Below are 17,764 nucleotides of genomic sequence, written 5' to 3'. Positions count from 1 at the left end.
CTGAATAAGATTACAGATTTTAGTATTTTGGTGTAATGCTTTAGGACTATTGATTGAGGATGATAAATTTAAAAATTCAAACTGACTTGAAGGAATTTATTGGTACATATAATAGAATGCTGAGTTCAAGCATAGATTGATCCACGTGGTTCTAACAGTGTCATTGGGAGTATCATTCTCTTCTGTTTTATTCTGTTAGCTTTATTTTCTGGCAGACTTTCCTTAAGAGTGGTAATTACAATTATCAGCATTTGCAGGCTTATCTAATCAGCTTGTGGGGAAGGCAGGGTGAGTGCCTTTTTTTCTCATAGCTTCAATAGAAGTACCGGGATCAAATCCTTCTGTGCTACCTTGGATAATAGACCCTGGACCAGTCATTGTGGCCTGAAGTATGGAGTGCTCAGAGAAGTCTGTGCCATATCTTCACTCCTAAAGTTAGTGGTGCAGGTGGGATAGGAAGTTAGGATGGACATCAGCTTTGTATGAGCACATGAACTACAGGTGAAGGGGGTGGAAGGTTCTCAAAAGGAAAATCATGACTCTTTCGTTACTAGAAACTAGCTAGATAAGAATATTCACTAAAGAATAAGAATATAATAAAACTTGATCACAGGTTGGTAAAGGATTACTACAATGCTAGATTCACTGTGTACCTTAGTTGAGTGTTCTCAAGTACTTTTGCATATTGAAGACCTCTGGGAAGCTGTTAAATATCTTGATGCCTTGGCTATACCCCACATCAATTAAATCAGAATTCCTGAGGGTAGAATCCCAGCTGCTGTATTTTGTTTTGTTTTGTTTTTGAGTTTCCAAAGTTTGATTTCAGTACAGAGCCAACCTGTAGAATTAGAGCATTTTATGAATGCCCCATAAACTTGATAGTGGATTAAGATTACCTGGAGAATTTGTTAAAACATGCGGAGTGCTGGGCTCCCCCCAGAGATTATGATTCAGTAGCTCTGAGGTGAGACCTCAGACATTCATTCCTAGGTAATGCTATGTTAAATAGGTACTAGTACTTTACTTCAGGGAGCATTACTTTAGATTGTTAGCATCTTGAAGATTTACCAGTTTTAAATAATTTAATTTGTAGATTATTATTAAGTCATTTTCTATCTACTAGTCTGTTGGCTGTTTAGTAACTTATTTCTTATTTCTGTTTGTTGTGCTTATTTTATTCCCCCACTAGTATTTGCTGTACTAGGTTCTACAGATACAAAGGGGAAGGACACAAGTATACACAACTTCAAATTGTTGTGTTCTGTTGTTGCATTAAGAAGATTGGTTCTGACATCATAAAATCCTAATGTTTGTTCAGAGAATTTGTCTTTAACACATTTATAGAAATTAACTGATAAAACCCATTTATCTTCCTGGTTACCTAGTTACTTTTTGACTTTGGTCCATTTCTGCCCTTTAACCTCAGTGACTTCAAAGGCTCAAAATTGAAATGACTCAGAGCAATTAAATGTTTCTCCATTTAGTATCTAATGTGTGTCTTGAAATAATTATAACTGTATTATTCTGTTGGTCCAAAACATCTGTGCAATTAAAATAGGCCACCAACTTCCAAACACTTAGCTCCCTTTGGGCACAGTATTTATTAAATTGCCGTATTTATTGGAGATATTTGTTTCTACTGATGCTTTGTTTCTTTGCCTGTCCCGTGAGAGCTGCCTTGCCAAATTATTTTGAATCTTATCTATGATAAAAATGAAATCATGTTATAAAATAAATATAGACAATTTATTTTAGCTTGCCTATGGGTAGACATGAACTGTGTAACATTTTCTTTATATGCTTTTTTGTTTTTAAACAGGCTGATAGCACGCCAGCTTGCTAAAATCCATGCTATCCATGCACACAATGGCTGGATCCCCAAATCTAACCTATGGCTAAAGATGGGGAAATATTTCTCTCTTATTCCCACAGGATTTGCAGATGAAGACATTAATAAAAGGTAAACTGTACATTTAAAATATGTTTTATGTTGTTTTCTCTATACATAGGGTTTCAAAGATAATTACAAGGTTTCTATATAAAATCTGGTGTATCCCTTTGCATTTAGTAAAGCATTGATTCATTTGATTCAGATGGCACTACAGAAATAACTGCCTCCCCCAGCTAACTGAAAGATCACCATGAAGGGGTGCATTTTTCCATAAGATGAGTTGGCCATAGAGACCTTTTTTAAAAAAATTCTTTTTTTTTCAAGGCTGTTTTGAATAGGTCTAAAGGGCTACATTGGGGCCAGTGTTATAATATTGGAGTGTGAAAAAGTTCGGGCTGTCTTAATTTACTGTGACTATTTAAATTCTAGATAATGAGGCTGAAAATTCAATTTTGGAGTCTTACTCAGCTTTTGTAAGGCTGACTCCCTAGGTTCAAACTAAGGTATTTTATTATTTTCTCTATTAAAAAATGTATAGGTCAGTATTTAGGCTCTAAATTATGTGAACATATTTTTGCATAATATGATTAATACTAGTACAAAAATTGGAAATTTTGTTTTTCCTTTATATCTAAAATGTACATGAATATTGCAGCTTGTGTTTAGGAAGTTTTCATTTTAAGAGAAACAGAGGCTAGCAGGACCTATAGATTTTTTTCTTGTTTCCTTTTATTTTTTAAAAGAATTCATTAGGGAAAAAAATAGCTGTGTTGTTCTGAGTTGGATTATTTCAAACATTAATTTGATTCACTGTGATGTGTTTCTATTTGCAGCTCTTCTGTCAAACTTTGAATTTGATAGGGACATTACACCCCTTTAACTAGGGAAGGCAAACATACGGAAGTGTGTCTAGTGTGCTGGATATTTAGGAAGCAATAGAATAAAGACAGAAAATCGTCTTTTGAAATGGCTACTTTATTGAGAGATTTTGGGGAAAAAACACTTGAAAATAATGAAGTAGCTGGTAGTGGTGAATGCAAGATTATCTTGACTTTTTTAAGATAATGCAGAGTTGAAAGGCAGCACGGTGTTGTATTTGTTAAGAGCACAAGACGAGCCCGGGGATCAAATCTCAGTTCTGTCAGGTAACAGTTTTGCTGTGTTACCTGTTTCATCTCCTGTCAAATGGAAATAATAAAAGAGTGATATATTTACCTTTTAGGGTTTTTGTGAAGATTGAGTTTAGTATTTATAAAGTACTTAAAACAGGGTTTAATTTAAAAGCCCATGCCCTAATAGAAAATACCTAACTAGAACATTAAAAGCAGTTAAAATGCTAGTTATTTTTCATATTTTCTTCCACTCTTTTTTGTGTGTACATGATTGTAATTATCACATTCATAGTCTTTTGAATCCCATTACTTCTCTTCAACTCTGTACTTTTTAAAGTAGATTCTTGAACAGTTACAGCATTTTGAAAAGAACATGTAAGCATTCCTTTTGGAAGATGTGCATAGAAGAGAATGCAGTAGAGGGAAAGGTTCAGGGAGCAACCACTTGAATAGGCAGAATCACTCAAGTAAATTCAGTCCTACAGAATCTTTATTATATTGTCAAATGGAAAACTAAGGGGTTGAGAGACTGTAGAGAAAGAATGAAGAAAACTTGGCTTAAAGTATTAAGGGGTGAAGAGGAAGAATAAACTAACAGCAATTTTGTGAGCCTGATGTTGATATTGAACAATTGGTGGTAGCCCTATATTTTTATTTCACCTTTATCAAATTAACACTAACCTAGCCTAATAAATAGTACAGAAGGGTGTAGGATAAAAAGCTGTGACCTCTGGTTCTGCTTTGCACACTACTTCCCACCCTTCTCAGTCTTAATATTCTTGAGACAATTTATCTAATAGATAATGTGAGTATTCTGTGATGATTATCATGAGAATCATAATGATTATATATAATTGTAATATAATAATGAATTGGTTTATCAATAGTAAATATCTGAAATGTGAACGTAGCTGATATATACTGTATTTACCCTTCTAAGCTTGAAATAGATGTTCTAGTTCTTTAAGACTGTCTTTGTAACTTTAAATAATAAACCAATAAACTAATACACTTATACTTCCTATTGAATACTTTGTGTCTTCATTTCCCCATCTATGAAGTGGAGATAAATGTAAGACATTTTTACAAGCAAAATAAAAGTACTTACTGAATATTAGCTATTAGCTGTATGTATTACATTCACCCCCAAATTTTGTAGTGATATATTTTTTACTTTTCTGCCCTTTATTTTAACTGGCTCAGCTTCTTTTTATTCATGTTTAAGTTCATTGTAAAGGTTTTTCTTTATTCCAACTTTTGGAATAATTTGGCTTGTTTTAATTTTGGAGCTGATGAAATTAAATGGAAAGACTTTACTAAAAAAAGATTTTAATCCTTAATCAAACTTGAAAAAAAATGTCAGTATAAACAAGATATAACTCTTCTTTTAATACTGAAAGGTTCCTAAGTGATATCCCAAGCTCCCAGATTCTTCAGGAAGAGATGACTTGGATGAAGGAGATTCTTTCCAACCTTGGCTCACCTGTTGTGCTTTGCCATAACGACCTATTGTGTAAGAATATAATCTACAATGAGAAACAAGGTAGGTGTTTGACCTTAGCAGTAGTAAAGTTGATTTCTTTGATGTTCTTAATGGTCTTTTGATCTTTGTTTCAATAAATAAATTTAATTCAGATGCAGGGATTTAAAAAATGTGTGAAGTCTTTAAAGATTTTCTTTTAGATTATCAAGTCATGGTAACTGCTCAATTAGGAATATATATTGCCTCTGTATTTGTATAAATATGTTTCTTAGAATTGGCTTATTAGAAACAGTTTGTGGTTCCTGCTAAGAGTTTTAAATAAAAAATTATGAAATGACTTTGTTTATAAATTTAACTGTAAAACCTATTTGTTAAATTCATGGTTTGAAAATGCACCTGCTTGTAATGGTTGTTATTGAAAAACCACCTGACATTGCACTGCTTTATAGAATTTTCTCAGTGTTGGGAAGGACAACAGTATTATAAATAAATATGTCTCCTGGTTTCCTGTTACCTCTTTATTATGTTGATTTGTTAGATATTTTGATGCTAAGGAGTCACAGATGAAGGAAATGTTACTTGTAGTCGCTGAAATTTTTATGTACTAAATTAATCAAGAAGCTCTGATAAATAGTTTTAACATTTTTTGAGGTAGACAGTGATACTTTTTGGGTTAAATGTTTTCTGTGATCATTCATTCAGATTCATTATGTTTTCATACTTAAACACTTGGTTGTATTATATTATTGGATAAAGTGGTTTGAGGTTTGGTTGCTAAATGATAGATGCCCTTAAATAATAACTTGAAATCTAAAACACAGTTTTGGTTGAAGGACTAGTATTAATTCAAAAAGTTTGTTTGAAACTATATGAAGCTATTTATTATGTTTTATAGGAAACCAGTTTGAAGTTAGTCATTATAGTTGCAGGATTACTTCAAATGAAATGTGGTGTTGTGAAGATACTAAAGCCAAAGAATTCTGATTAAATGGTCATAAAATATTAAATTACTATTTATGACCATTCTTACTAGATTATAAGTCAAGACTGTTTTATTGCAAAGGTTGTTAATATTTGTAACTGATTTTAACTTAAAGAAAACCAACCAAAGAACACTGTCAAGAGTGGTAGACAGAAGTACATATTTTCAAGAACATGTTTGAGTGCCTTTTATATTTGATATTATGATGAGGATTGGATATTCTACTTAAAAAAATATACTGGGCTGCTCATCTCATCTCTGGAGCATGCCTGCATTCCCTCCTTGAGTGTGTACTTTGCTTTATTGAACTACTTTTTGCTTGTAAAAGAAAAAAAAATACTGAACTAACATTTTTATTTTGAATGTCTTGAAGTCTTTGTGTGGAAACATTTCTTTAAAGTTTCAAGTATACCCTAAAACATGAAGTACTTGACAGTGTCCTTTATTATTGTCAATTTATTATATATAGTTGTCATAGTATATATTTATCACATTGTATACTGGTAACCAAATCTCAATGCCATTTGTGAGACAAGTATTAGTTATGAGTTAAAGTAATGTATTAGCTTTTAAATCAATGAAAGACCTAATAACACATTTTATATAATGGAATTTCAGTGAGGGACTTCATCTTATGTTTGAAGTGGACACTCAGCTTTATTTTTAATTGCAAGTTAATCAAAGAGAATCTGTTATTTCCTTTGGAATATAATTTTAACTTCATATTTTTATTTTGTAAGTTTCTTTTGCATATTCATTTCACAGAACAAACTTGTTTATAAAACTAAAATACAAGGGACCAAAAAAATCAGATTACTTTGTCTTAGATATTAAAAAACTCATTTTTTCTTCTCTTTTTTTTAAACCAGTTGCCTTTCTAAACTATTGATCAGTAATATGGGAAGTTCTCATAATTTCACATAAAATCTTTATGCTTCAATTTGGCTTTAAGAGCTCAAGGTTGTCATTTGTTTATTTTACAAAGTTACCTAAATCATACTTCTGCATTTAATTTTTCTTCCCTACACAGAAGAGTAATTTCACAGTTAGCAAATGAAACTGTTTTGATATATTATTTAGAGTTTGCCCTTCTTTGTAAAATTCTATTATGAGCCATTTGTTTTTGTCTTTGTGATTATGTTTGTGTGTTACTTATGTAGATGTTCTGTTATTTTTCATTGCTAATGGTTTTATAGTGTCAGGAAGGCTAGTCTGGACTCTGTGGCATCCATTTAAAAACAAATCAACTCCTGTGTGATTAGTTGCTACATACACATTGAGAAAAAGGTAGTTTGGAATGTTGAGGTAAAATCTAACTCACGAATGCTTGGCCAGGAAGCTTGTTCTGTTTATTATTAATCTTACTCTGTTCCAAATTAAGAGCTAATGGTTTTAAAGTACAATAACTATATGACATATTTGCCTTTAGAAAAAAGAAGATACTATGACTCATACTTAAAAAATTAAAAGTCTATAAATTTAGTAAATTTAATAAGTAGACTAGCATAGCATTAGTGCTTTTAGCTGCAATCTCAAGGAGGATGATTAAAATTAGAAATAAAGACTGCATAGTTCTTTACCTTCTTAGTGGGTTACCTTGTTAAAGCATCTAAAAGTTAAGTGTGAAGTCCTTTGGGATTAAAATAATCTCTACATAGAATAAGTGATTAAGTTGCATATTATTACACACACGTTTGATTTGTTATCACTTTTTAAGTTATTCATGTGATTTGAGCTCAGGACTTCATCATTTTGTATCTGCTAAATAAATAAATGTAGAAAAAAATATGTATATACACATAAAGATGAAAGCCTAGGGACTGGCCTTGATGTGATGAATCATGGAGCTCAGTATCTATCTCTACTATGTTTCAGACCCTTAATTTCTCAGAAGTGCACATTTTAGTTAAACTCCATGAGTTTGTATTGGATCATCTTGAAGTCTCCACATGTATTTTTCAACTGTAATAATTTAGACTTTGTATATTGTTACTAGATTAAAAATCTCAAAGTAACTCCTAAAAGCAGATGTATCAAATCCTAGTTACAACCAAAAGAAGTCAGAAAGAATATGCAGACTTTGGAACCAAGCACACTTGGGTTTACACCTCTGCTCAGTCACAACAGTAGTGGTATTAGATGAATCATTTTCTTTTTTTTTTAATTAAAATACTGACATACAATCTTTTACTGGTTTTAAGTATACAACACAGTAGATTAACAGTTACCTATATTATTAAATCCATTTTACCTTTTTATTAAGAGGTAATTTATATATCATCTTTGCATCACAATCACCTATGGTACTTGGAAAAATTGCAGGTTTCTGTGTTCCATCGAAGACCAACTAAGGAAGAATTTTTTTATATATGGGCTTAGGAATCTGCGTGTTTAAGAGTTCCAGGTAGTGCTTGTACTGTTGGTAGTCTAGAAATTTAATTTACTTTATTTGTAACTTAGAGATTGTATCTAGTTCAGATGGTTCCTGACAAGATTTTCGGTGTGCGTATGAAGTATATAGTACCGAACTATTTAGGTCTGAGTTGCAGTTATTATACCACGATAGGAGTTGGCAAACTTTTTCTTTAAGGGGCTAGATAGTCCATATTTTAGGCTTTGCATACCATATTATCAACTCTGTTGCAACTGTTCAGCTCTGTGTTGCACATAGCCATTAGTAACAAATAAATATGTGTGGCTGTATTCCAGAAACACTTTTACAAAAACAGACTGTAGGCTGGATTTGGCTTGAGCACACATAATTTGCCACCCCTCTATTATGTTTACAGGATGCTTTTTACAAAATATGTATGATTTTGGTTAAGTGAAAATGGTTACTATAAGCCATAGGTTAACTATTCTCTATAACTAGGGGAATTACAGCCTACAGATGTGAGGTGACAGTTTAGTCTTTTTTTTCATTAAGAGTTACTTACAGATTCTCTCTTAACTGTATTGTAACTTGAATGATTAGAGTGCATGTGTATATAAGTACACACACACGTGTATAGAAGTACACACACACACACACACTCACTCATTCACTCACTCACTCACTCACTCACTCACTCACTCACTCACTCACTCACTCACACTGAGCACCCTGCAGATGTTAGGGATTTTCACTTGTGAATGTTACATAACATTGTCGGCTTCACAGGCAGGCTGCCTCTACTTGTTCTCACCTGTGTCAGTTGACAGGAATGAGAATTATGGCAGAAGAGTGAGCTGCCTTTCTGAGGTTGATGGTAACTGTCAAGATTTTGGAAAGTTAGTGCCCCGAGTTAGGTGGTAAACAGCGGCCCATTCCTTGCCTTCAGTGCGATGACATCTTAAAAAGGTAGAAAAGAATACTTAACAGTATGATGATAGAATTTGTTACATGATAAGAAAACCAAAAGCAGTGGTTCTTGCTCTGAACTGTAAGATAAGACTTACTTTGTCATCTCTTAAATTAATAATTAATTCAAAAAGCATTTTATACTAAGAGCAATTTATAATACTGCTTATTAACTGACTTCAAATCTAATATCTTAATTTCAAATTAATTTTTTAGTTGCTGACAGGTTAGAAGTAATTGCTAAAGCTTTTGAGTTTGTTGTCTCCTGTCTTGATGCTCTGTCAGAATGTTCATTGGTGGCTGTTTCCTTCTTCTCCCTCTCCCCATTTCTTCATTAAAGCTTTGATCAGTAATATGGGAGGTTCAGTATGGGCTAATACATAACTTTACATTTCAGTAATGGCAGTCATTGATTATACTCTCAACAAAATAAAAGAAGCTGATTTGCAGCTATTTAAGGGAATAAAAATGGGTGAGAGTAAAAAAGAAAGCTTTTTTTCTGGGAATATTCAGTAAAAACAGGTTTTTCTTTAGAGTTTTATACAATATAAATGGAAAATGGGTGAGTCACCATTCTTAGTCACTTGATAGACTAAATCATAACCACCTTTATTCATGAAAAGGCATTGTTGTGGTTGTTCTGTTGATGTTTTAATGACAGAGTTTTTCTGTGTTAGTTTTATTTTAAAATTTAAGTAAATACAAATTTATTTTCCAGGTTGGAGTTTTTATGAAGTATAGTCTTAACCTTGTTTAAACTTGTATTCCAGATCACTTTTTAGCATAAAATAAAGTATCCCTAAATCAGATAATAAAAAATTTAAATGGACAATAAAATCCTACTAAAATAATGACTTTAGTGTTTTTTTTACTCATACATGCAGTCCCACTGTATGTTCAGTTACATACTTGAATAACAATGTCAGATATGGCCCACTTAGTTCATGATCATTGCCCCCCTCTCCCCATTTAAATGTGTGTTATCTTTGTGTCTCAGGATTCTCTGCAAAACCCGTTTGTTCCACTGACATTTTAATGCCTTCTCTGTGCCTAGGGATTGCTCTATGGATTGTATGATGAAAGATGAAAGGGGCCTATTGCCCTTTTAGGAAGTCAGATGCCATGTAGTGGAAGAGTCAGATCGGAAAACATACTTCACTCAGGATGAGTGCTGTGGTACAGGTGCATAAGCAGCACTACTGGATGCCAGAGGGAGGGATGAAGGGAAGTTTTCCACAACAGAATGCCGACCTTTTTCTGTGAAAAAGTATTTTGCTGCTGGTAGTGTGATCATGGTCACTTTTTCTGTTCTTTCTGCCTTACCTGACACTGCCGAGTAAGTAGAGAGAATTAGAAAGATTGGCAGGTTCTCATATTGTTTATTTTGCTTTTTATTTTTATCCCTTTCTCCTTAACAATAACAAAGGAATCCAAATGCATGTATCATGTGAATTACATAACCTTAATTAATAGACTTTTTATTTCTTGGTTTTAAAATTTGGCCGACTACTTTCAGCTATATTGGGATTTGAAAAATTTATTTAACCCAGTATGTGGATCTTATTACTATGAAGATATGGAATAAATATAGTAATAAAAAGAAAAATGTAGCTTTTGGAAATTCAGATTATAGTTACATTCATTATGTGCTCATCAGTGTGCTAATTATATATAATAAAGATAAATAATACATATTCTTATTTTAAAGCAGTGCTTTACTTTTTAGATTTGAGGATCCCTTGAGATTTTGGAAAATTGAGAATCACCTTAGGGAATTCACACACATATAAAATTCTGTACAAAATGTTAGGGAGTACTTTCTTTCCTACCTTTGAAACCTCAATTACAAATTGTCTTAAAAAATTAAGATAATCAGACTGTATGTGGGTGTTCCTCTAAATAATTGGAAATTCCAGAAATCAGAGGTCAAATTTTTAGAAGAAAAGTTCAGCATATTTTCTGTTAATAGGAAAGCAGTTTCCAGTAATTTGATTTTTCTGGCACCTGAAATAATGGAAGTAGGCCTCTTTAATTTCACTTTGTTGCAGAATAAGATTAAATTTAAGGTTGAGTTCCACTTTGTTTGCAATAGTTTGAAAAAGAATAGTTAATGCAGATTTTTTTTTAATTTTTTCCTTTTAAGCTTTGTGTCTTGTAAAATGTGAGTTTGCCAAATTCTCTTCGTCTGCTACAGATTAGGTATGCCATTGCCGCTGCCATGTGGCGGCGCTCCCCGTGCTTCTGGAGGTTTATCGCATCACTTGTTCACATGCACGGAGCCTGGTAACAGCCTCATCTGTATCTTGTTAGCTTCATTTTCTTGTTTTTTAAATTTCATTATTTATAAACTCAACATAGCATTTAAAAATAAAGGATAGTTTTAATGAATTAATGCTACTACAAAAAGTCATTGCTAAAATTTTCATACTGAAACAGCTTTTAACTTTTTGTGTAAATGATCTATGCTTTATTTAAATTGTATTTACAAGCAGGTATGTTTTACCTGCCATTTTAAGTATATTTGCCAAATTCTAAATATAATTTTGGAAATTGAAATGGAAGCTTCTGTTTATTTGGCAAAAGTAAGCTTCAGGACGGGGCTGTGTATTTTTATTGGCATGTAACAGTTAACATGAGCTCTACAAGAATTTGTGTTTGAAGAGCTAAAGCAGTCAACAGCTGCAGTGTAAACAATTGCATATGAAAACTGGTTGGCTCAGTTGTACAACTTTGTAAATCTTAATCTCTATTTCTTTAAGGGCTGCCTGGATAGGTATATCCTAAATCATTGTGTTTAGTCTCTTATCTATTGACAGTTTTGTTTAGAGAACACATCTTGATCTTCTTAAACTATCGTTTTTTTCCTCTTCCTACTTTGTAATGTTTATTGTAAAGAATTTAAAATATAAGGGAAAAAAGGTCACTTGTCTATCACCTGTAATGAAACCAATTGAAACATTTTGTTTTGGTTTTATTTCCATTTATCTTTTTTTCCCCTATGCATTAAGTGTTCTTTTCTCTCTCTTCAGGAATAGTATTTTAATAATTTGGATCACTACTTGTTTACTATTTATACATATAACATTTGTAATTTTGGTCATTAGGTAATTTCTGAAAATGAAAATTTATTCATGGCTGCAAAGTATTTTATCATGATGGTGGTCTTCACCCTCTAATTCCCAATGATACCTAGAAAAAAAATTTATAATATGTTCTGGCTTCCAATTCTGTAGTTCAGTAAAGTGATTTTGTTAAAAAATTAAAACATGTTCCTACTTCCTGTTCTACAGCTTAATGAAGGGATTTGGTTAGCTTTAAGACTTTCTATGGGTTAGATTTTTGTTAATTCAAGAATGTAATACTTATGGATGAATTTTAGCAATTTATTATAGTCACATTTTAAAACCTCATATATGTCAATATGCATGTAGATTTTGGTAACTGGGTTTTGATACTTTGATGATGCTCATTTTACTCTAGACTTGACTATTATACAAGTTTAGAATTATATGTTAAATGCAATTTAATTTTTTTTGGCTTGAGTATAGAATACTTTTGCTATGACTTTTTGTCATATAATTTGGTTTTTCTAAGTTTGAATATGATCAACATACATCCCCAAATTAAACATACATATCTGTATGAAGACATTATGTTCAAAATCTCATTTATTTGGGAAATGCCAGTATGTACAGACCAGGAATTTGTTTTGTTGCTTGAGATGTTTAAAGACAGTGTAACTAGGCACATGCTATGTGTTTTCTCAATATAAGCAATTTAGAAACTATTCTTACAGCCATCTCTGTTCATGTATCCATGGTAACTGTTCACCTCTGTAAGCCTTTGAGTATGTGATCCTTGGTGTAGACAGTGACTCTTTTTTTTTTTTTTTAACTGTGTGTCTATCTCTCTTTAAAACTTTTTCTTTTGTCTCTCTTTTAAAAAATAGGACTGTAAATCTGAGCCAAACCCTCTATAATACTCTACTCAAAAATGGAAAGTTCTGAAGCAGGAGTATGTCTGTGGGGCAGGTAGAACAGGATTGTTTGTGGAGAATTCTAACAAAATATGCATGTATGTATTTAGCTTTAGTTGGAATAGGATCTATTTAGCTTATGTAAAATTTCTCAAATTGAGAAACATTTAAAAGCAACTATTCCTTTGTTCTTTTTAAAAGAGAAGGACCTTAATGCTACTCAGGTATGCTATTGGAAACCTTAGTTATGTAGCATAGCAGGGAAATGTAAGAGTTTGGTAGCAACTAACTTCTTAATCAGGCATATTAAGTGGATAAGCAAGTATTATAACTGCAGAGTTCACAGAATTCATATCCTTCAGACCCTATATTTCATTTTCAATTGTAGAGTATCTTGTCCATTTGCTGTTGGAATATCATAGATTAAGTTTTTTGTTAAAATTGCAAAGATTACTAAACAGTTCCCAAAAAAAGTGTTTGTTTCTAATTAAACTTGAATTTTTAAGTAACTGATGCCCCCATGTGGTGAAAGACATTTTGCTTTTGTTGGAACTTAGAGAATGACTGTTTTGGCTTTGCTTAAATGTAGTGGGCATTAATGTTCACTAAGAAGCTGTTGACCAAGATATATAATTTGAATTTTGTAAAGCTCATTGCCATAAAATTCACAGCCTTACCCTGTGTTGTCTCAGAAGTGCATGTAACCAAGCACGTACAATGAGACAGAATATTGGAAGCTATTTAATTACAAATAGCATAGGGTTTTGCTGATCTTATATATGATTTCTTATGTCTTTGTTTTTGTGTCTCACATAGGTGATGTACAGTTCATTGATTATGAATATTCTGGATACAACTACCTGGCATATGATATCGGAAATCATTTCAATGAATTTGCAGGTAAAATCCAGGGCTTAACTATTGGATTGGCATATATAACTTATGGTGTCTAAAATTTTCTTTCTTTAAAGAATATCAGCTGGGAGCAGGAGCAACATTTTTAAACTTCTTGACCTTTTTTAAAAACCTGCTCTTCTTTATTACTGGAGGAAAGAGAAGTTGACATTTTCCTTAATTTCTTAAAGAAAATCAGAAGAATAATGAGTGTAGTTTCTGTTTAAACTGACATAGTGCAAAGTGCTTCATAAATCTCATCTCATCTTTTCCTCCACAACAAACCTGTAAGTTAGGTAATACTCCCAGTTTTTAGATGAGAAAAGTAACCAAGGTCACAGTGAAATACGGAGAACTAAAATTTGAAACCAGTTTTCTAATACTTAAAAACCTTTGCTGTTTCCATCACGTACTTTGGCTTTTGGGTAGTTCATAATAGAAATTTTATTTGATCTTTGCTATGAATGATTGAAAAGCTGCTCACTTTCAGTCCTATAATTTGTTATCACTGTCGATTATATGTTTTGTTTTTTTTAATGTAAATAGAATTAATTTGGAACGCATTTTGTGACTCTGTTTAAAAACATGGAATGTTCTAAAACTAAAGATTAGGAAATTCTCCTGGATGTTTTATACCTAATAGGAATTTTTCATTGCTAAATTTGTGTATATTCATGCATTTGGGTATTTTCAACACTTCAAGTTATGAGACTGGAAAAAAGTTGCATAAAATTTTAATTCACATGTTTCCAGTATTTTCCATCCACCAAGCTTATCATTCATATACATGCTATATTCCCACATAATGTGCTGTACATATTTTCACGTGTCTATAGGAAGGGATAGCAGTTGTGATATAATGAGATACCACCCACGATGTTAGTAACATGTATAGTCACTGGTGTGGGTATGAAAGAGGAAACTCCAGTGATCTTAATATGATTTTGTATAGAAAAAAATTGAGCTAAAACTTGAAAGCTAACTAGAATTTGGATGTGTAGATAGAAAGGAGGGCATTGCAGGAAGGAGGAAGAAAACTTGAAGGTGAGTGGACCTATTTTTGTAGGATGTAAAATTCATGAAGGAGAACAGAGGGTTATAAGACCAGAGAACCGTAAGTGCTAGGCAAAATAGTATGAACACTATCCTCTGTGTTAGTATCTTTTAAACTGCAGATCATGAAATCAGATTTGTGGGGTAGTTGTTTTTAAGCAAGCAATGGAAAAAATATAAAAGAAATAGAAAATACCAGAGTTATAAGGTGTAATTAGGGTAAATGGTAAATATTGCTTTGTGAAACTTACTTTCAGCTATGTGAATAAGGTTTCAATATAAAATATATTTCTTACCCAAAGAATAGTGGTCAAAAAAATTTCAATGCACAGTTTAGGATATGCTCGAAATACTAGTGTGCACAAGAATCTCCAGATTGCTTATTAAAATAAAGATTTGGGCCTGCTGATGGAGGTGGTCAAGCTTCACACATGGAGGAGAAATTGAAGCAATGATAATTGATTATAGTGATCAACTATGTTGTGCATTACAATTTAATTTGGAATACATTATGATCATTTGGTTTATTTAATAAATGCAATTAACATCTAGATTTTCGGCAAAAATGGGAACAATTTTTTTAAAAAAACGTGTAGATGGTAAGGATTATTAAAATATACAGAAGAGAAACTGTTTTTAAAATTTTCATTGTACTTTTTTCCCCACTTCAGGTGTGAGTGATGTAGATTATAGTCTCTATCCAAATAGAGAACTACAGGGCCAGTGGCTGCGTTCTTACCTTGAAGCTTACAAAGAATATAAGGGCTTTGGGACAGAAGTTACTGAAAAGGAGGTAGAAATACTCTTCATTCAAGTAAATCAGTTTGCATTGGTAAGTTTAAATGTAAACCACTAATGAAAGATTCTTTAAAAACCTTCAGATTTTCATCATCTTATAAAACATTTTGAGTTTTATGGATTTTTGTTCAAAATGATGATGAAACAATTGTGTACAATTCCCCCATTATAACGCTTTTTTTTTTTGAGAGGGCATCTCTCATATTTATTGATCAAATGGTTGTTAACAACAATAAAATTCAGTATAGGGGGGTCAATGCTCAATGTACAATCATTAATCCATCTCAAGTCTAATTCTCGTCAGTCTCCAATCTTCTGAAGCATAACGAACAAGTTCTTACATGGTGAACGAATTCCTACATAGTGAATAAATTCTTACATGGTGAACAGTACAAGGGCATTCATCACAGAAACTTTCGGTTTTGATCACGCATTATGACCTATAAACAATCAGGTCAAATATGAATATTCGTTTGATTTTTGTACTTGATTTATATGTTGATCCCACATTTCTCCCTTTATTATTATTATTATTTTTATTTTTAATAAAATGCTGAATTGGTAGGTAGATGCAAGATAAAGGTAGAAAACATAGTTTAGTGCTGTAAGAGGGCAAATGTAGATGATCAGATGATCAGGTGTGTGCCTATGGACTAAGTATTAATCCAGGCTAGACAAGGGCAGCAGATTTCTCTCAAAGCAGGGGGGGTGAGGTTCTAAGCCTCACCTCTGTTGATCCCCAAATTCTCACCTGATGGCCCCCCTGCGACTGTGCCTGTCTTAGGTTGTTCCTCCCTTGAGGAATCTTACCCGTCTCTGGCTAACCAGTCATCTTCCGGGGCCATACAGGGAAATGTAAAGTTGGTAAGTGAGAGAGAAGCCATATTGTTTGCAAAGGTTAGCTTTTTACTTCTTTGCAGATTTATGCCCTGTGGCTTCTATGCCCAGCACTTGTCTCGAGGTATCTTTACCACCTGGAGGAATTATGATACTCGGTAAATTCGATATGAGGCACGAATTCTATTTAAGGGTTGTAATTAGGAAGAAAGAAGAAAAGCTACAGATGTAGCATATGGAAGGAAACATGGGAGGATTGATTATTTCTTTGACATATCTTCTTGTAGAGTACCTTAAGCATGTATAGGTTTTAAACTACTAACTAATTTGCACACACATATTAACATAATAGGAATACGCATTATAACGCTTTTATCTGTTGCAATATGTTATTCTGGTTGAGGAATATGAGGAAAGTCTTGTTTCACAGATGTGCTGGAAAAGAGTATTTTGTCTTTTCAGGTAATTGTGGCTAATCTTTTTTGTTACTTCACTAAAACTCAAGCGATAGTTTCTTAAGCTAGTTGCAGTGTGTAATCTGAACACATAAGTTTTGTACTGTGTTACATTAAAATCATTGGATTATCTTGCACTTGAATGGCTCTTTTACCATTGTATGCTTTTTGTGATTTAATGTCTTTCATTAGTTATTTGGAAAATACCGATTCATTGAGTTGCATGGATTTTCCAGATGTTGATACACCTTGCTATACTATATGAAAAGACACTCATGGGGATCACCACCAGTATCATCAGAAAAGTTTAAGTACTGTATTGAGAAGCTGGTAAATAAACTCAGAGTCAAATAATTTTCCAAAGTTCTAATTTTAGATTGATTACTCAAAGTCTACCATTGGCAACAAATACTGTCAGTTATTTTCATTGAAATGACAAGTTTTCTGTTTTTTAAGAAATGTCTGCCAAGTACCCAAGTCTAATAGCTTGTTCGTATGTCAGTTCTTTCAATGAAAAAGCCTGCAAATTCAGCTCACAACTGAGTCATATTAGTGTTTTTTCTGGAGACATTCTCATGCTTTGGGTAGCAGCAAGACATGCTTTATGTGTACCTTCTGTATTGCCCCACAGAGTATTAGAAAAACATGTACTCAAAGGTAGACTGAGTAAAATTAATAGTTTTAATGGCTTCATAAAGGACATTCTTTAGTGACAGTGGCTTTTTACTGTGTGTGATGATGATGTGAGTGTAAGTGTTGGTGCCATTGCCGGGATTATGCTAAGGTAACAGTAGCAGCTGTCACCCACCGTGGCATTTGAACCATCAGTGCAAATGCTGACCTTGTCAAAAAGGCAAGTAACATGTTAGTATTACTATGGAAATAGACTTTGGTAACCACTGGAAATAGATTATGATAACCACTGATTTAGGCTTTCAAAAGA

At 32.8% G+C, this 17,764-nt stretch overlaps 1 protein-coding gene across 1 annotated transcript in view; it reads left to right on the top strand.

Moving 5' to 3' along the window:
- The window catches only part of ETNK1 (ethanolamine kinase 1), a 54,729-nt gene that overhangs the window by 28,320 nt on the left and 8,645 nt on the right, over positions 1–17,764 (top strand). Inside the window, exons 3-6 of the mRNA XM_017669086.3 lie at positions 1,820–1,960; positions 4,404–4,546; positions 13,601–13,684; positions 15,403–15,563. Of these exons, the coding sequence (XP_017524575.2) occupies positions 1,820–1,960; positions 4,404–4,546; positions 13,601–13,684; positions 15,403–15,563 (529 nt within the window). The remainder of the gene's footprint in view (positions 1–1,819; positions 1,961–4,403; positions 4,547–13,600; positions 13,685–15,402; positions 15,564–17,764) is intronic.

The sequence above is a fragment of the Manis javanica genome, chromosome 15, assembly GCF_040802235.1.
Source record: "Manis javanica isolate MJ-LG chromosome 15, MJ_LKY, whole genome shotgun sequence".
In the NCBI taxonomy this organism is placed as follows: Eukaryota; Metazoa; Chordata; class Mammalia; order Pholidota; family Manidae; genus Manis; species Manis javanica.
Note: the sequence above shows the minus strand (reverse complement) of the source record. Positions and strands in the feature narration are given on the sequence as shown.